The 20,057-nt window shown below is 44.3% G+C and overlaps 1 protein-coding gene across 1 annotated transcript in view; it reads right to left on the bottom strand.

Moving 5' to 3' along the window:
* Positions 1-13,986, bottom strand: part of PDE8A (phosphodiesterase 8A) — a 141,949-nt gene extending 127,963 nt beyond the window's left edge. The window contains exon 1 of the mRNA XM_069025626.1: positions 13,561-13,986. Coding sequence (XP_068881727.1) covers positions 13,561-13,626 — 66 coding nt within the window. The 5' untranslated portion in view covers positions 13,627-13,986. The remainder of the gene's footprint in view (positions 1-13,560) is intronic.
* Between the last annotated feature and the right edge of the window lie 6,071 nt (positions 13,987-20,057).

The raw sequence follows: 20,057 nt of genomic DNA, 5'->3' as shown, positions 1-20,057 counted from the left end.
CTGAGCACGGCTGTCCAGAGACCTGGGCTGGGTCACTGCACTGCCTGGGAGATGGCATCAGCAGGGAAAATCCCCAACCCTGCCACAGCCCAGCCAGCCAGCCAGGAAACTGCTGGGTGGCACCCATAGACCCTAGTTCTTCCCACTTGAAGCAGCTATTTAGTTCTCTTTTGAAGTGTGTTTCATGAGTATTGAGTTGTGTGAGTTTAAAATTGGGCTTAGCTAGCCAGGGTGGATGGACCCTGACAAAGAGCTTTCAAGCCTCCTCAGAGAAGACAGCTGATATTTTAGGGAACAGGTTAGGACATGACAGTAGCTCCTTGCACTGGTACAGCTGGTTACTGATTGTACTTCTCAACAAAGATTCATACAATAGATTCATGTAGCCATAAAATCAAATAGATTTATAAGAAGGTTCAGTGTTACCTATGAAGACAAGACAATTAATGTATTAGCTGGGGCTGGGATTTCACTGGTGTAGGGCTCCCTCCTCACATAACCAGCTGTGATGGAGGTCAGCTCATCCTCTTGGATATCCATCCTGTCTCAGGCAGACAAGAAAGTACTGTGACCTGATCCAGCCCATCAAACACTGATCCAAACAGGAGATACAAGGCAAAGGGCTTCTATATAAGGCCAAAAAAAAGGGAGCTGATGGAGGTCAGAAAAAACAGCACGATCAAAAGGAATATTTTGTAGCACAGTTCAACTCGTCAACACAGCCTGCATAGTGCCATCTTTGGCACATTACCCCACAGTATAAGAACAAAACTAGATCCAAAAAGACAATTAAAAGGAAACCACACTATCTGGACAGGACATCTCTTCTGCAGAGCACTAATGATTAACCTTTGGAAACCACAATAATTTATCATCGAAGTAAAAAGCAGAGTGAAACCCCAAAGATCATTGACATGAACCAGAAGTAGCCTCTGGGAGATGTGCTGCCTACAGGAAAGCATTCAAATACGTACAGGACATAGTCAGGGTCTGGACATATAATTATGTTTTGAAACCAAATAATGCTGGACCTTAAACAAAAAGGAAAATCCCATGAGATAAAGGTTGAACACTCCCTGGAGTACACCCCAAGACAGCTCTCAACATACAATGAAAGAATCACCACAGTCCAGTTTTTGGGAGTCCCTCAGTAAATGGGAACAAGCAAGGCTAGGTGACAGGATAGTGTCTGAGCTTGGGATGTCTTTGCAGAAAGCATTTGAGCTCTCTTTTACTGTAAATAACGTGATCTGGTCTGACCCGCGGCTGATTGCAGAGCTCTGTCTTGTTAGCTCACCTCTGGCTGTAGCAGGTAGTCGTCACTTGCATGGAAAGGAAAACAGAAGTTAATGGGCTGATTCATTCAATCTGTGTTTAAAAATCCCTCTCTGCCCATGACTCCTAAGTAAACTAAACTGATTCCCCTGCATGTCTGACTTTGAGCATGTACACAATGCTCCCTGTTCACAAGGTTATCTTTGGTGCAAAGCACGGGCTGCTAACTCTACCTACATCCATTATAGGAACCCCTCGTATAATATGCACCTAGCTTCAGCGTGCAAGACCTTTGGTTCCCAAAAATACGATAGGATGGCTAGAGTAACCACTAACCAGACATGCTGGAATGCCTGAAAGTGTCCAAGATTAGTCATTTGGCAGCAATCTTGAGGAAGCGTAGCTTTACATATCCCTCTCTGGACAGAAGGGTTTAGTGTTCAGGGCCTTCTGGCAGGTCTGAACCTGACTCCTTCCCTTGCCGAACACAGCACAGCTTGGATCAGCTGTGGCTGTGACAGCTAGAGCTGGGATGCAACTGCCACAAAAATCTGGATCACTCACTTTGTCAAATCTATCTCCAGCATATTCTTTACTTCACCAGAAGAAAGAAACCCAAACTGAAACAAACCCTTTCCTGTGCTTGGCCTTGGTATTTATTTTTTCTGGATAATTTCAGCTTCTGTGTTTGTCAACTGAAAGGAAAACACATGTGTCACACACGCGTGGGTCAGAAATCTGGTGGGTGCTTGTATATTATACAAGAGATCAAGGACTGGAGAAACTTCATTCTAACCTGAGGGCAGCAAGACAAGGTTACTGAAGAGCAGTGTGCCTACTCATCAGCTCTAGAGATCAAGACAAATGCAAGATTGCATTTAGGCACCACAGCACCGGCAGGACTGAGGTGTGGAAGGTTTTTTGGTCACTGGAGTTTGATGCAGGACTTGCACGGACCATCTTGTCAGGAGGGCTGGCACTGGCACCTCACTGCACTTTTAACAAGGGATCCAGTCCCCTCTACGTAAGGTCAGCTGCTCCTAGGCCACATCCACGCCAGGAATCGTGCACAGCACAGAGCCTGTGCCTTTGCCCAGCTGGCACAGCCGAAGTGGCAGCCGGGCGTTGCACCAGTGGCTCAGGAAGCCTCCCAAGGAGCGAGGCCAGAGCAGCCTGTCCTGGCCCACAGGCTCAGCATGCCTGCCCCTCAGATGGACCACTCTGCTTGAGCTTAGTGCTGAGCTGAGGCAGAATGAGTCCCACTGGTCCAGAGCTAGAATGCTCATCATGAGACCACGAGCCTGGGCATCACAGCGCTGTGTGGGGCTGCCATGGCATTTCTGCTCAGAGCTGCAGCAAATGAACCAGTTAAAGCATGCAGAACCCAGCAGCTGTCGTGCCTTTCAAGCACTGAGCTGCAGAACTGGCGCCAAGCACTCCCGCGCTCAGGACTGCACAGATGATATTGCTCCTTCAATGTATGACATTCACGTGGCATTCCAACGGTGAAAGAAACCAGCACAACCCAACGGATGAATGGAAAAACAAATTGCTTCAAGTTGATTTAAAGGAGATATTTAGTCATGCATGGGAAGGAAAAGAGAGAATAAGTGACCAAAATAGAATGAAGCAATTGGAAACAGCTGATGTTTGATGAAAAGAAAGACATTTTCTGGGGTGAGAAATTTAAAAGCCTTGAGTATTTTGAAAGGGCAAATGATGCATGACTTTTTAATCCTTTGAATGGTGCCAGGTTATCCAGAATCCACTCCAGAAAGGTTTCCGGAGCAGTTTATTCTAGAACTAAGCCAAAACCTTCAGCCAACTCTGGAAAATCTTATTTAGAGTCAGACTAACATATTGTGAGCTCATGTCACTGTTGGAAAACTGCTCCAGCTGAAAGCATGAGGGAATAGCTTTGCTAAGGAACCCTGGAGTTTTAGCCATTTGGTTTCTGGGGGTTTTTTTATTTGCAATAAGAAAAGGCAGGAAAGGAAATTAAAAACCTTGATAAAAGAAAAAATTATGGAAGGGCTGACTTACATTTTCTGAGATTCCTTACTGTCTTTCCATTTCACAAAGAGTGGACAAGTTTCATGCTGTACTGGAAGTGAGGGGTTTCCTTTCCATGAGGTTCACATTAGGGCAGTTCTCATACAGAGGTGAAAGGCAGTTCCACAGTCCTGGCCCACAGCACTTTGCAACTCCAAATGGGACAAATCCAATTGTATTGCTCCAGCCAGTGTCCAGATCACACTAATTACTATTAAACATCTCTGCCAAAACAGCAGCTCAGACAGTGCACTCACCCCCAGCTTGTAGGAATTCAGGTGTCAAAGCCCACAGGGCACATGGGTGACACTGTCATGGGCACCAACAAATGGCTGTCACAAAGCAACCTTTTTTTAGGCTTTGTGTAAGCTTTTGGGCACATCCCAGTCTGAGGCATCCCAGTCATTCATGTTTCTGGGTCCTCAGCTGCTCTTTATTTGCTACAAATATTTTGGAATTTTTTTTTCGGTTTTGGGTTGTTTTTTATTTTAACTTGGCAAAAAAAAGTTAGTGGATAAATGACAGACACTACTTTGTCCCTCTAGTAAATCGTTGGCAGACATAGGTCAGCATTTTGAGATGACAGGAACCCGGTTCAGTGGTGGACTTGTTGGGTTTATGGCTGGACTTGATGGTCTTAAAGGTCTTTTCCAATCTAAATGACTCTATGATTCTATGTGAGGACACAGGTAGGAAGCCAACCAGACAGTATATCACTACCTTTTATAATAAATGCTAATGTTTTGCTCCCATAAGTGTCCACATCTTTTTAAGTCACAAGTGTGCTGTAATAAGCAAATATAAAGTCAAACACTTGTGGTTATGTAAAGCTATGCAGAAGAAAAGAGAAGCTACATGGAATCCATGACATCTGGAAAACACTTTCTACATGGAGTCTGAAGACAGCATATATTGCCAGCCTAGCACAGAGGACATTGATTTCCCAAGTAGAAGCCTAAGAAAATAAAAATCAGTAAATGCAAAGTTGATCCCAAAATACAACTGGGGAGGGAACACAGATCTGTTTAGAAATTCAAGCCAAAATTGGGAAATTACTATGGACATAGATAAAAATTTGAAACAGAAATGTATAGCATATTCAAATATGCTTTGAGCAGAGGGGTTGAACTAGATGATCTCCAGTGTTCCCCTCCAACCTCAACTATTCTATGGTTCTCTGAAATGTTTTGCTTTGGTATTTTCTAAATGAAATGGTTTGGGTTTGATTTTTCTTCTCCAAAATGAAACAGGACAAACATAAACAGCATATAAAGCAACTGCAGGCATTCTGTTTGAGACCGAATAAAAACAATTTGCAACATTTAAGAATTTTCCTCCTAAGCCTCCTCAATTTTCTCCAAAGAGACCTCTGCTTTTAGTTTCATTAGATCTATGTTTATATTTCCTAGCTGAGGGGGAAGGGTCAGAGAGCAAACAAAAAAACTCACCATTGATCCAGCTCTGCTCCCAACCCCTATTTCCTTACTCACAGATAAACCCTTTCAGATGTACCCCAGTTCCTTCAGGGCTGAAGGTGCAGAGCAGGCATCTCTGCAGCCAACAATAACAAACACTAACACCAACTTTGCATGTTTCCATGGCCATGGTGCCCCAGAGATCTCCTCTTTCATCCACACACTCCTCCCCTCCAAAGCCACCTCATCACCATCTCTCTGAGGCTGGGGAAGGAGGGACAGGTCAGCTACACCCGCTTACCAATAAATTTTGTTACTAGGGGGAAGAAGAAGAGGGGAAGAAAATAAAAGGTATTTCTGCTTTTTCGTTCTTTCCCCACCTTTCTCATTTGCTTGGGTCTCGTTACCCATCCCATGTGGTTACTGGTGGAAGAGAAACTCTGTCATTAAAGTGGAGAGAAGTAGCACAGGGAGCCCTGTTGCACAACCAGCAGCCACCAGGATCACGCTGGTGTCCCCAGGGCAGCACGGGCAAAACTGAGCAATATTTTTCGATAAACACTAAAACCACTTGCAGTTAAGCTTTGTGCTTTGTCTGGCATGGGAGAACATGACACTGGTAAATCAACCACACCAGAGACTGACTCCAGTCCATTTGGGGTCAATGACAGCTTCAGCCAACCACATGCTCATGGCCAGCACTGCAAAAGGTGCTGCAGAGGCTGGATGGGACTGACAGGAGATTGGAGGGGCACTCCCAGGAACATCCCAGGGGCAGAGGAAAAAAAAAAAATCCCAGGCCTCTACTGCAAGCATGAAGGAGCCTCACTGCTCCTAGGAGGAAGGTTGGGATTGGTACAAATGGGGGAACAGTCGAGGAGTGAGGAACATGCCAGCCTCAGGGAGGGGAGGCAGAGGAGCTCAGCTCATCGTATTAGCACTTGTTTGCTCAGGCAGCAACACTTCAGCACAAAGAAAAGCAAGTGTCCATTATAATCTCTCATTTCTGAACTAGTCTCCTGCATATTAATTCCTATTGACTGACAAGTGGAACAGCACACATTGATCACGTTGTTAATCAGGTATTCTTGCAGCAATGCATGATGCACTTTAAATAAGCCAGGTTAAGTTCCTTGTGTACACAAGGAAGCTATTATAAGAAAATGTAATGATGAAACCACTTTTTGCAAGAAGCAAGGAGAGCTTGAGCACCTTATATGCTTTGGAAAATTTCACTTCATTTATATCATTTTTCATGACCTTTTGCTTAGCATGACATGGTTTTGTCCCCCAGCTGTGACCAGTTTGGCTTGAAAGTCAATATTTTGCAAGCCCGACTAGTGAAACCTCCTGAGGCTCTAAGCTTTCAGGGAGTTCAGTATCTTCCTTTTGAGGGGGCATCTCTTTTTATAGAGTGCGTTTTGGTAGTTCAAAATAATGACCACGCTCGAGGCTGTTGCTCAGATGCCAGCAGCTCTTGGCAGACAGGACTGCTGAGGTACTGTGGCCCTGTAACGTGCTCAGAGAAAAAGGTCCATGGCACCCAAGGAGGACACGCCAGCACTGCCACACAGGAAGAGCACTGGTAACAAACGAGGCTGCCCCACCCCAGCTGGGTACCCCACTGCACAGCTGACCCTGTTGCCTGACCTCCCAACACAAGTGCGTTTGCAAAAGCATCTGATTTGCAGAAATAATTCTCCATCTCAGCTCCTGCCGATATCAGCAGAGACTACACGCCCTGGGATACTGAGAAATCAGAGCGGTGTCACCAGCCTGTGCTTCCCCTCTCCCACGTTTACGAGGGTGTCTCAGCCTCTTAGGGGCCATAACTGAGTCTTTATGAAGCCCTTGGATGGGCTTTTCTGCAGAACAACGCTGAGAATGCACATGCACGATTACGCCGGGACAATAGCCTGAAGTTAACAATCGCTTCCTGTAATTGTCTGAGGCAGCCTGTAGAACCAAGAATCATCTCATGATAAATCCTTGTTGGTCATTTACCATCATTAATCTATACTGCCAGAATGAATTAGGTGCAGAGGAGCATATTAATTACAATGCAGATGACACTCCAGCTTTAATTATCACGACTTCAAAGTGCACAGTGCCAGTTAACCAGGCTCAGTACCACGAAGGCTGCTGAAGGAAAGCACTGTTCAGCTGGTGGCACTGACATCCAGCCTGCAGGGTCTGGAGTTACAGTGATGCCATTCTAGCACTAGTTTTCCAAATTGCTCTCTATTTCTATCCACATTAGTCTATGGGAACACTTTTTCCACTGCCTATGACATGCCTTAAATTAGGGGTGACCAGTTTTGTCAATATGTAGCCACTTAGCTCTATTTATAGAACATTTCAGATTAAACAGCAAAAGCTCCCACTGTCTTTTTATGCCTTTTGATAAAATTTTGCATTTAACAGCAACTTATTCATTTTACTTACCAGCTAGGGATATGTTTCTACAGGTTGTTGTTCCCATTTCAATATTATTTTATACCATTTTCTGGAGGGCTAGGATTATGGAATAAACCTGAACATCTGGACAGTTTGTAAAGCACTGGCAGAGCAGCTAGCAGTGTTGTAAAGGCCCCCAAATCCCATCAGACAATTGCAGCCCTTTTGTTATTGTGGGACCAGGGACAGAAACTCTCAAAGCCCATCAGATTCCTGCTGACACTCTCCGTGTGAATTCCAGCAGGCAGGCTGACCACTCGCTCTGGCTGTTACCAGCATCAGGCTCCTGGGGAGAACAGATAAAGGTGCTCTCCACATCTCATCTCCTGCAGACAGGGCATGAGGAGGTGCCCTCACACAGCACAGATACAGCGTGGCAGGAGGAAGCACCCTGGTGCTAAAGCTGGACAGGTGATGGAGTGGGCTGCTCAGCAAGGCTGGGGATTTCCAGCAGCACAGAATTCAGCAAGCCGGGTATCCACTGCAGAGCCCGGGGCTCAGAGCCCCTGGGGGAGTTTCACTCCACTCTACTTCCTGCTGCTTCACACACAGTGTGAAAAACACTCAATTCTTCCTGAAACTGGTGTACAAAATGCAAAAGCCTGAGGAGATCCAAGTAGCCTGTGAAATGTCCTCGAGCAGGGCAAACCAAGGAAATAAGGAGTTACAGAAACAAACCAATAAAGCAAAATTACTGCGGGGAATTTAATCACTCAAGAGACAGGAAATTCAAGGCTATGGTTCCCATGACAACTGCTATTTGTCCACAGTGTATGGAACATTAACCTTAACTCCATATGCGGAAACAGAAAAAATCATGGGACGTATCAGGTATGAATGCATATTTCATGCAGAGGGTACTCTGTGAGGGCGACTGTGGAATCAATAATTAAATTTCCTGACTGCAAAGCAAGTAGGCTCATGCACAAACAGCTCTTCTGAGACACCAGTGAACATCTCCAGACAGAGCTCCCAGCTCACCCCATGGCTTAGGCAGGGAAGATTCAAGGTCTCAGTTTGGTCACAGTATCATCTCCTGCCTTGTAAGCTTCTGGCTGCTGTTCAGACTTTGTTTTGAGAATTGCCGTGTGTTGATTTAGGAAATGTTGTGATGTTTCTTTCAGTTGTTGGGTCAACAAGAATTCTGCGTTTCTTGTATGTTTTCCTTTTGAGCAACTAAATCAACATTCATCCTTCAACAAGGCAGAAGTCCAGTTCCTGCTGGGTGATCAGTTTACTCGAATGCGAGAACCAGATTATTGCTGAGTTAGACAGCAAACAAGTTATCAAAACCTGACAGAGTTTTGTGCTTGTCTTGAGCTGAATTTTAACCCCTGGATGGATACTGTGGAGTCAGATTACATACAGCAAGAGCCAAAACCAAAGCAGCCAGTTAGACAGCAACCCTCTGGATGGAACTGTTTTCCTTAAAGTTTCAATTTTTACATGGTCTTAGACAATTGCTGACTGGTATATCTATTGTTGCTAAAATTTGGAAGACAAGGTTTATGAATATAGAAACAAGCAGCAAAAGTATAGCAGCTGAGAAAACTAATTGCAATCGGGGGGGGCTACTGAAACAAATTTTTTTAAACAATAAAAATTACTTTTATCTTTTGTCACCACCATAGGACACAGAAGCAGGCAGTCTGCTTGGTTATGACCTATCACTAGCTGACTCTGGAGGTACCATGTGCTGTCTCCTCCTCAGGCAGCCAAACCCAGGGCCCAGCATCTCCCACATTGAATTTTTCAGCAGGAGCAGGGCCAGATGCTAATGCAGCCCATCACTCTTAATGAAGTGGTTTAACACATCCACAGCACCAACCAGCTCAGATCTGACCTCTGTCACCACTTCAGGGGCAGCTGGAAGATGCCAAAATCCAGCCATGCTCACAGAGGGGCTGGTGGAGTCAGTGCAGCCCCCAGGGCAGGCTCAGGTGCTGTGGGGTGGTGGGTGCCTTCCCAGGCTCCCCATCCCTGCTCGGTGCCTCCACACACAGTGGGTTTGGGATGCTCCGTGCTCTCTGCTTGGATGGGGCTCCCTGCAGGGGCAAGGAGGGAGCAGTTTGAAACGCAGCAAAACTCTCCTCAGAGAGGAGCATCATCCAGCAGCAGCATCCTCAGGCAGCACCCTGCCAGAGGGCTTCCATCCAGTAGTTTTGGACATATTTTACCGAGTCAAGGCCACATTTATCTAGCAGCAATTCAAAGTGAGGAGATCTCCCACTGCGGAGAAGAATGGTGTTTCTTTCACCTGCACTTCAAAAGAAGAGTGCTCACATGAACTCCCTCTGCCAGGAAACCATCCCAGGGCTGTCCCAGCCCACGGGCAAAGCCCAGCTGAAGGCACGGCTGGGACAAACAGCCCGAGTACACCCTGCACAGCCTGGTTCACACTTGCAGCCTGGACATGTGGTGAGCAGAAAGCAGCAGTGCCTCTCCATGGCTGACCTACTTAGAGGTCAGGCTTGCCCAGGGGCTCTGAACCGTGTCCCATGGGCTGCTCACCACTCAGATATGCACTGGTTCACATTCTGCCCACCCTCCCACTCCTTGCTGGAGTCCCTGAAAACCTCAGAGTCAGCTCTGAAACAGGAGCTGATGGCCCCTCACCAGCAACAGCTCACTGGCTTGAAACTCCCCATAGGGCCATAAAAGCCAGAAAGAAACCATTTTACAGGAAGGGGAAAAGTATGAGGCATCCTTCTTGTAAATACCCACTGAGGGCAACACAAGAGGGAGGCCAGGGTCAGCCCAGCTGATCAAGAGCCATGTGGTAACACCAGCATCCTTCATGCAACATCCTGCTCCAGGGAAGAGAAGGACTCCCAACAGCAGTTTTGCCCTTTGCTCTTGGAGACAAAGGCATGCTCCTGCAGCAGGGTTTTCATCGCTATTGCAAACCCCAGACCAGTTTCATGAGGGCTGGGCTAAAATTACCAAACTCATTTCCAGAGAGTGGTTAATAACCTTGGACTCTTCTCACTGTGTCTTAAATATGAGCTATTCCTCATCAGGGAAAATCAGGATTTGATGCTGCACAGAAATGAATAGCTGAACAAGCCAGATCTTGAGAAGTGGCTCTGCATATGTTCTCACAGAAGTCATGGTGGGTTCTGGAATTAATCTGGCCAGAATTCACCAATATATCTAAATGCTAACCTGGTTTGAATACTGCTGAAAAATCCCAGCCTGTGAATGATTTCCATTTCTGAATCTCTGCCCTGCTGTTTATGGAAAGGCAAAGAAGTGCAGTGATGAGGTAAATGTGTTTATGAATGCTCTACTGTTACCTTTCTACTCTAACAACATACAGGAATTACTTTACCACCCTTATTTATTGCTAATCAAGATCAGTGCTGGGGGAGGAGGAATAAATTCTGCCATGAAGTTTGTGCTAAGTGATTTTTTCTTCATCTCATGAAACCCATAGCCCAGGCAGTCTTATTTGAAGCCTGTTAATGGTTAGAAGTATCCCTTTTCTAGTAGTTTGCTTAGAAGTGCTCACATTTTACCCAGCACCTCTTCCACAGAGCATCAAGAGCAGCCTGAGCTGCAGCAGAGCAGCAAAATCCAAGTGTTCAGCAAGCTCCCCTGAACTCCTGTTTGAAGAGTTTCCTCAAAAGCAGCACCAGCTACTTTGCCAGCTAATCTTTCCAGCCTGCAGCTACAGAGCAAAGCAGAGCTGTGGACCTGTGTCAAAGGTACATTTGTTAACACATTTCCCCTGGAGTGCTAATTAACATTTACATCAAGTACTATGAGAGTGAAAAAGCTTCAACACAAACACACACTGCAGGGAAATGTGAGGAGTAAATTCTCTCCCCCCTGCCCCCAGACACAGTGTACTGTTTGCCCTTCAGGAGCTGGTGAAAATCCAGTTTGTTTTGTAATCTTCTGTTCTCTAAAATCAGGTATTTCTTCAAGTTAATAACTAACCAGCTCCTTTTTCATTTAAAAACCTCTAAGTGCATTTAGAATTGTGTGACAGCAAGGCCCTGCTGGCGCTGGTGTGAGCCAGCCCACGTGCAGGTCAGCCCCAGCACAGGCGCTGCCCGGGCTAACCACAGAAAATGACAGTCTTTTATGATTTTATAATAAACATAAACAAAAGAACATCAACACACTTCTGCTTAAGATTCAGCCCTCTTAAACTAAACACTAAGATAGGAAACACAAACAGAAATATTTGTAGCTGGATCTTCAATTACCACATTTTGGGATGCTGACAAAGAGCTCTAATGAGTAACACTTGTACCCACAATGAGAGCCAGACAAAGTTATTTGCAAACACAAATTTGCACTTGAAAGATGCGAAGGCAGTTGCTGAACAGCTGAATAATGAGCTATTCTCAATATTATTTCTCAATATTTATTGAGAAAAAATGTGCTATCACACTGAAGTAAGATTTTTAAGACTGCAACCAATATAATTAAAATAAGGTTGAAAAAATCCTCCAGATTTTTCCCAGGGCAGAGGGGAGTTTTTCCCATTTTTTAAAGGAAAAACTAGAACATATCAGGTTCACAGAAAGAAAATCATATTCTATGAGCCACAAAACAATAATATGTAAATCTTCACCTACTCTGTGAACTTTTAGGCCATGACAGAGTGCATGTTGTTATTCAATTATTCTCTCCAGCCACAGCCATGCATCCTGCCCAGGCTCCTGTGAATTAAAATCTGTCTAAAAAAGCACCAATAGGCACACTACTTCCAGAAATCAGCTTCTAACCCTCTGCCTCCACAGAAATCAGGATCTGAGATGAACAATATATTCTATGAAAACAGACTTTTTGATTGCAAACTGCTCTAGAGCTCTGTGAACATATTTTGTTATTGTTGCCCAGTTGCCAAATATTTGATGTGAATAATTTGCAGCCTTGATGTTTACAAACAACTCTCATTATTTTGTCCCTTTTTTCTTCATTTTTTTTGTTGGTGTTTTTTTTTTTGTTTTTTTTTTTTTTTGGTTTTTTTTTTTTTTTGGTTTGGTTTGGTTTTTGGAGTGTTGCTTCTGCCTTTTTACTGGATATCCAACTTTGTAAACAAAAAATGAGCACAGCAAATAGCAAATGCAGCAGCAATTTTTTTAGTTTTTGTTAGACACGCTGAAGTGAAGGACCCTAAGCACTGATGAGAACAACTGTCTGGGCTGTGCCAGGGAAAAGGCACCAAGCAATCAATGCTGAGATGTTCCAACAGGACAAGGTGATTGTGTTTCTTCTGCTTGACCAGCTCTTCAGACTTCTTTTCATTAGATACACACGTCTGTATTCACTAAGAATATTTTTAACAAGTAGCAAGCAGTCCTTTATTTTCAGAATTTCCAGTTTCCTAAGTTCTCTGTCTTAGTTTCCAGTAACTCCTATGAAGAGAAGGCAATACTGAGCTAGAATCCAAACTGGCACACTTCTGATGTGACCTCCCAGAGGCTCCTTCTCCAAAGCACAAATGTCTGGACTGAAATCCTGGCCTCAGCTCAGGCAACAGAAGAACTTCCACCACTCCCCTCTGAAACTTGTGGAGATAACAAACCCCCCAGTATTTCTGGGGAAACCAAAATGAAAGTGGAATGTCCAACTTCCAAAATGCTAATCATTTAATTTCAAGTAACAGGATGAGATTAGTATAAACATGCTAACCTGTCCAAATTGGAAATCTTTCAAACGTCAAGCACAGGAAACAACAAGGTTTTTTTTCAGGCAGGATGTCAGAGTTACCCCCGTGGTTATATGTGAGCTGAGGACAATGTTGTTACATGAGATCAGATTACAAACACAAGCAAACAGAAAACAATCTCTGAACGTCACTGTTCGGGATTTGACAGCAGCACAGCTGACCCATTCGGGAGGTTAAATGCTCTGAGTGAGCTCTGGGGCAATAGGAGGAGTTGCTGCTGGACACCGAGTTCCATGCAGTTAAATTGTCAATTTGTTTGCCCAAGTTAATGCTTATCTTCTCCTCTGCTTGCTACAGTTTTACTCAACACATTTGACCTGCAAATCTTAAAGCAGTGGCTTTGCTAAAATTGTATGAAGTTTCTGGATTCTCCAAACACCTAAGAAAACTATTTTGGTAGTTTCCACAGCACAGAAACCTATAGTTACTCAGATATTTGAAACTTTCCAGTGAGGTGGATGACAGTCACTTAACCACACACATTACCATTTCATTTCTGTTCCTAATATTTAGCATAACCTTGCTCTAAGGAATTTCTGAAGTTGTTTACAAAGCTGATGCAGAGGTTGCATTCAGTCTGGTCCAAGGGCAATGGTTTACTGAAGTCACTTGTAAACAGCAGAAAGAGAGAATATGTTCTGTAACTGAGGGAGAAGGGGGAATAAAAGTTCTCACCTTGCACCAAGGACCATTAGAGACAGAGCTGGTTTCCGAAATATCTGCTCCTTCATTTTCTTCCATGTCTGATTAGTTGCAATGAAAAACATTAAATCACCCTCCAAGCACAAGCAAAGCAAACCGTGCAGGCTCCAGTATCCCAGTTTGTGGAAGCCCTGCAATAAGTCACACGTCGGTTTTATGGTCACTGGTCTAATCCAAGGTTGCAAATCCTGGTTCTGTGCTGCATTTCACAGAGCTTGGCCTTTCTTTTAAGCTTTAATAGTTCCCCTTGTCAGGCATTTATCTTCTTCAGCCCTTCCTTGTGGATCCAGGTTTTCACGTAGCAAATGGCAAATGTTTACAGCTTCCCAGGTGCTGTAGGAGAACTGACACTGAACCTCTGATCATCTCAGGAGAAGCCTGACAACGGAGTGCAATACGTGGCCACACCTCTCTGCTGCCAGAGCTGGCCTAGACCATAAAATCAGAAACAAGGTCACCCAGCAACCAACCATTCAACGTCACTACAGTAATAAAGGCAACTTACATTCAACTTATTGTTTGGGTAGATAAATATTTTTATAAGAAGAAAGAAGCCCAGAGAGGATGGCAGGGTGCTGACTGTTCTGAGCTGAGATACATTAATTCTGATCGATGCAAAGCTCTCAGCAGACATGCATGGCCCACATGCAAACCCACCAGGCTCTGTTTGTGAATGCCATTGGGGTCCAACCCCTAAGCACTTTTCCCTAAGGATGCACAGACCCTGTACCCCAGCAGGCTGGGTGGGTAATGTCCACAGGGTGTCTTGCAGCAGAGATCACAAGTGCCCATCCAGGTGCCCGCAAGACTTCCATCTGCCACATGATCAGCTTAAAAAAGTTCCACTCATTCTCAAAAGTCTACATAAAATAGGGATAAATTTACAAAATAGCCTCCATTCCCTGCCAGAGCCAGTAAAAATCAGGTTATACCATAAGACTGCCTACAGGGGCTTTCTGAAGCAAATGGCTTATTTTTCTCTGGAGCAACCACATACCTAAAGGAGCACACTTAATTTAGGAAGTGACACTTCTCTCCAAACACACTGTACACATGATAGAGAAGGGCTACAATAAATACAAATAAAAGCAGGTAACAAAGGATCAAGCCTCTTTGTTCTGTTTGCAGATAGCTGCTGCCCTAAAATTTCGAAACCAACTGTGATCTCTGACATCTATTTAAAGACAAACATGGCTTCATTTTCAGCACAGCCCCTTGTCTCAGGAAAGGCCTCCCTTTAAAGAAAAGAGAGGAATCCAGGGTCACTGGCTGCTCTCAGAAATTAAGGCCACTTTTCCCCTCTCTGAAATGCAACTTTTCTTTCTATGTGGCAGGAAACAACTTTATTTTGGGGGGTGGAGGGGGGGGGGTGTGGCAACTGTGCAGAAAGTTTAAAGTTAATTCTGTTCAAATATAAAATATTTTAATCCAATGTTGATATTAGCAGCATCATTAAAAATTAGCCATACAGGAATCTGATTTTTAGACCTCTTTCTGCCACTGAAGCACAAAGTGAGTAAGTGATTTGGTTGAGATCACATGCTCAATTATACTCACCGTTAGTCTCATAGGATTTCATGAGATATTTTTCAACAGTTTAATTAAAATTGGTCTTTAAGTAGTTTGAGATTACATTTTATTAAAATCAAAAGTGTCTGTCTTGTTGTGACATAATAGTTACAACCCTCAAACACTGAGTAGGGTACATCAGACTGAGCCCAGTGTACACATTGCTTGATTATGTATTTGTTTCAAGGAAGTGAAGACAAATGTGGCAAAAAAGGCAAGAATTGTGAGGGCATAGGTGTGTCTTCATGGAGAGAGCAAGGCAAACAGCAAGTGCAGATTTGGAAACCAGCAACTTAGCTTGTCTCTGCCACTAATTCTGTGATTTCAAGGGGTAAATCAAAAGCCCTGTGCCTCAGTTTCCCCTCCTACTCAGCATTAGTAGCTTAACCTGCAAACAGTGCACTGGAGATGTTCAGTGTCTTCATCAAACTTGCACCTCTCTCTACTGACAGGCAGGCTCCTTCCCTCCTTTGCCCACACAAGCTCAGGAAAAAGCAAAGCTGGCTTTTCCCCACATGCACAAGTGTAACCCCAGCCCAGCCTTCTCCCAGTGCCCAGCAGAAGCCTGCAGTCCCTGGGCTCCTGGGCACAGCCTCATTTCACTGCAGCAACATAGCTGAGCCAGCTTTGTCTCTTTTGAAATAATTCACTCTCCAAACCAGCCGATAACCAGATGAGGTACTCCCTTCCCAGCTGGAAGACTCTGCTACGAATAATTTACCAAGTTTAAATGTCCCTTTCTGTGATTTTGTATGCTCAGGTCATTTCTGAGAGCCAAAGAGCTTTCACAGCACAGAACCCCAGGGTGTCTCAGTCCTGGCTCCTGGGGCACCTCTGGCCAGCCCTTCCTGCCCAGCTGGGAGTCAGCTCAGCCTCAGGCAGGGTGCGAGACAGGAACGGGGAGGGGACTGGACCAATGTTTGCCCCAATTATTCACAAGGGCTGTTTATTACAGCAGCTTCAAGGACTCTTTTTTCCACCATCCCTTTAACTCTCTTGGGCAAAAAAATCTCTGATCACTAATTGCCGTTTGAATTTTAAGAGCGCAGGCAAGGGGCCTGCCTGAAATATCAAATTGCTTTGCATTTTGTTTTTTTCTCTGGTTCCTCTTTAAGGTTACCCATTTAGTGACATATTAGGTATGTTCCAGAGTAGGCAAACCCAGCCTTCTGAAGTTTCCTTGCATTAAATACCAAGCAAAAGTGCTGTATCTCATTATCCACGTAGGTGTCCGTGTTATGTCTTCTGCTTTGATGACATTCTGTGGCAGTAACTTTCACAGGTTTTTTTGGTTTTGAATTGGCCATTTCCTAATTAAAAACAGAGCAATCAAAGGAAACACTTTCCACACACACAGCATAAGATAAACTTTCCTATGGTTGCTGTGGAGAAGCAAACTCACAAGGTTTTCAGCTTCAACCTTTAGTGTAAACCAGACATCTGTTTCGAGTTGTGTCAGATCACAGGAAGGATAGCCCACAGCTTGGTTTACTCTAAACTAATTTAGGAAATCAGAACTCTCCCCATGGATGAGTCACAAGCTTCTTGGGCAACGACAGGCCAGACACATTTGTCTCTGCAGCTTGGTGGTTTTCCCTGTAAAACGGTGGCAGCTCTTTCCCCCATCTGGAGGGGACTTGCAGCTGAGGATGTAGCCCCAATACCAAGCCCGTTTGTGCGTCCACAGTCCTGATGTCCAAGTCCACCAGGAAAGGCAAGGATGAAAAAGAAAAGGGAAAGTGCAGAATGGGTCTAAAGATGGCTTTGAAGTACAGCCCAGGAGCGGAGATCCGGAAGTGAGAGCTGTAATTGCAGCTGGGTATCAGTTTCCTTTTTTATTTCAGGATCGCCCACAGCATGCTGGAGTTTCTCCCTCAGAAAGCAGGCAGGAACAACACTCACCTCTACAGGAGAGCAGAAGCTGCTGTTAAATGGAAGAGCCACAGAGACAAAACAGCTCTTTGCATTTCTAATGCAGAGGCAAACAGAAAGTACCTTGAACATGTCTGAAATTACTTTTACTACTTCTGGACCAGCCAGGAAAGCTAAAAACTGTTTCTTGTTTTTTTCCTAAGGAAGTTGTTCTGTATTACTTGTGGGCCCTGCCTGAGTTCCTTGAAACGGGGCCAGATTCCAGTAAACTCAATAGAGAGGAGACTTCAGGTTCACAAAAGTAGGTGGCCCAGCAGACCAAAGAGGTCCTGCAAATATCCCCAGAGCAGAAGGCTCCCAGCTGAGCTGATGCCATCAGGAAGACTCACATGGGAAGGCAGACCAGAGGGAAGGCACCAGGGCCACACACACGGTGCATTTGACATCAGTCTGGGGGCAGGTTTATTCCAAGCTGCCCCAAGCCTGGCAGTGCTGGCCATTAGTGACATCCCAGCACCGTTCAGACCTCAGCAAACTGCATGTTCAGCTACACACGTGGTGGGTGCAAGCATAAAACCAGGACCTCAGATGTGACAGGCTTTGACCCAAGGCCTGGTAAGGCTGCCCTTTGTGGGAGCTGCCCTGGCCTGGCACTTCCAAGCTGCTGCCTCAAGCAGATGTGTCAGAACAGGTTAGTAGACATCCTGCTGTAACTTTAACACTGTTAGCCAGCACTAAACAAAGGTTTAAATTTTTTTTCCTTCCCAAGATAAGCTGCAAGGTAGGGATCAGGGCTGCTGTGAGACAGCATGGACTCTTGGTATAGTGAAATAAACCTGTTTGTTCCCATTACAAAAGGTTGTGAGCTGAACTCAGGGGCCCAAGTTATCAGGGAAATGACAGCATCTTGAAGATCATTGCAAAGGATTTAGGTTTTGGTATTTGCTAGGCATACCTTGAGTGTTTGACCATTATAAATCTTTTCTTGTTTAGGAAAGAAATCTCATTTTTCATGATACTGTGCTTATCTTTTAGCAGAAGCAGGGGCAGGATCTGAATATGTTGGTGTTTGCAGACAGCAGTGGTGCAGTACAGCCTGTCTCTCAGTTTCACAGTGAAGAAAATGAGCTACAATTGTGAAATCATTGCCTAACAATTGATAAGGACAACTGCTGCAATCCTCTCCCTGCCTTCCCTTGGCCAGCATCCCAATTACCACACATTACTGCATCTATAGAAAAGAGAATGGCAATGTGGTTAAAGTACAAGCCACACACACAGAAGACAGAGAATTTATCTCCATGTCTAGTCTGGTTTCCTCTTGCACCTTTGGCCAAGTAATTCAGTCTTCACAATTCTTTTTTTTTTCCTCCTTTCATGACAATATTTACCATCTTTCTGACAGCCCTTGAGTTCTCCCCAAGGAATGGGGCTTTGTAAATAGGGTTGGGGGAGAAACCTATCCCTTCAAAGAAAGCCATATCAGGTACCTTGTACGAGGTGCTGCAGGAGACTCTTTTAGGAGAGCTTTGCTTTGCAGAGGAATGAGGTTTCTTCATGCCTTGTTTCAAATCAAAGCAGCCATCCCCATTTCACCCTTCTTTTCAGGGACTCCCTAGGGCACCATAACACCTTGCAGCACGAGATGCCAGTTCCTGATGCCAGCAATCCCAAGAAAAGTCCAACCCACCACAAGACCAAAGAAGTTTGGTTCACATATTCTTGCCCTGAAATGAAGAGGGATGTATGCAATTCCCCAGTCTCCAGAATTTATGACTCTTGAGAACAGCAAGCCCACACCCTCTACTACCACTACCACACTGAGGGATGCAGTGACTGTTTTCTCCCGTGACAGAAAAGCCTGTGGTAAACCAAATACTTGTATGTATTAAGTACCAGATAAATAGAGACCAAGTGTCAAGCAATGGTACTTTCAATGATATTTTAAAAACCCCAAATGTGTTCTTACTTCCTGTTCTCACGGATGCCCCACGCCCAGTGGCAGTTGTATTGCTCACCTGCAGGACAAAACCTCACAAGTTCTGCATGAGCTGAGTAACAAAACCTGGGTCACTGAACTGTAGCTCCCTTGAGCACAGTTCAGTACTACAACTACTTAGGGCCAAACTCTACCCAACATCCTTATGAACATCAAGCAGGTCACCCAGCAGTTACTTCAGTGCCTTGCTGACTCAGAGGTAATACAGACAAAAGAGGAAACAGGGGAGATTGTGTTTGGATTTAGATTTGCTGTTCAAAAGTGCAGCATAAATGAGGTACTACCAAGATGATATTTCAATTTGCAAAAGAAATAATCTGCAATTCACAAGCAATTCCTGCTTCTGTAGAAACTTAAATTGCATTTGGTCCTAATGACTTGGAATTTCTTAAGGGTAATGTGAATAGATTGCAGTTCATCTTAAATTCTAGTTATTCAAAATACATTTTATATTTCTAAGAGCAAGCTATATATTTTCATTAACTGAAGGAAATACTTTAGAAGTAATACGAGGGCATAAGAATTACCAACATAGACCACATCATCCACAGAAATCTCACCTGTACTGGGTCTCAATAAAATCCCAATATTTGGTCTTAGTTTCCTGTAAAGAAGGAGGCATAGCTGAACCCCAAGAAGGTATCTAAACAGGGGATGACCCCAAAAAAGTGTGGCTTTTGGGCCACAGTTTTAAAGTTAATGGCTATGTCAAAACATGTGATGCTCAGCCCATGTGAGGGAGGTTTAAAAATGCAACAATCATCCTCATTTGGCCTGATTTAATTTCTGACAACCTATGCAATCCTAAACAATACATTTCCTTGAGGAAATGTCTGACTGTGTCCCTACACTCAGAGCCATTATTGTCACATGTATAGATATGTACTTATTGATGCTGAAAAACAGTACTTTTTGTATTATCAAACAAATTATATCTACAGCTCAAGAAAAATCTTGAGGTGTTTTCAAGGACTTTAATCAAAACGCCATCAGAAACAAGATGAATAAACAAAAAGTGGTTCTAAAACAT

The sequence above is a fragment of the Aphelocoma coerulescens genome, chromosome 10 (genome assembly GCF_041296385.1).
Source record: "Aphelocoma coerulescens isolate FSJ_1873_10779 chromosome 10, UR_Acoe_1.0, whole genome shotgun sequence".
Taxonomy (NCBI): domain Eukaryota; kingdom Metazoa; phylum Chordata; class Aves; order Passeriformes; family Corvidae; genus Aphelocoma; species Aphelocoma coerulescens.
Note: the sequence above shows the minus strand (reverse complement) of the source record. Positions and strands in the feature narration are given on the sequence as shown.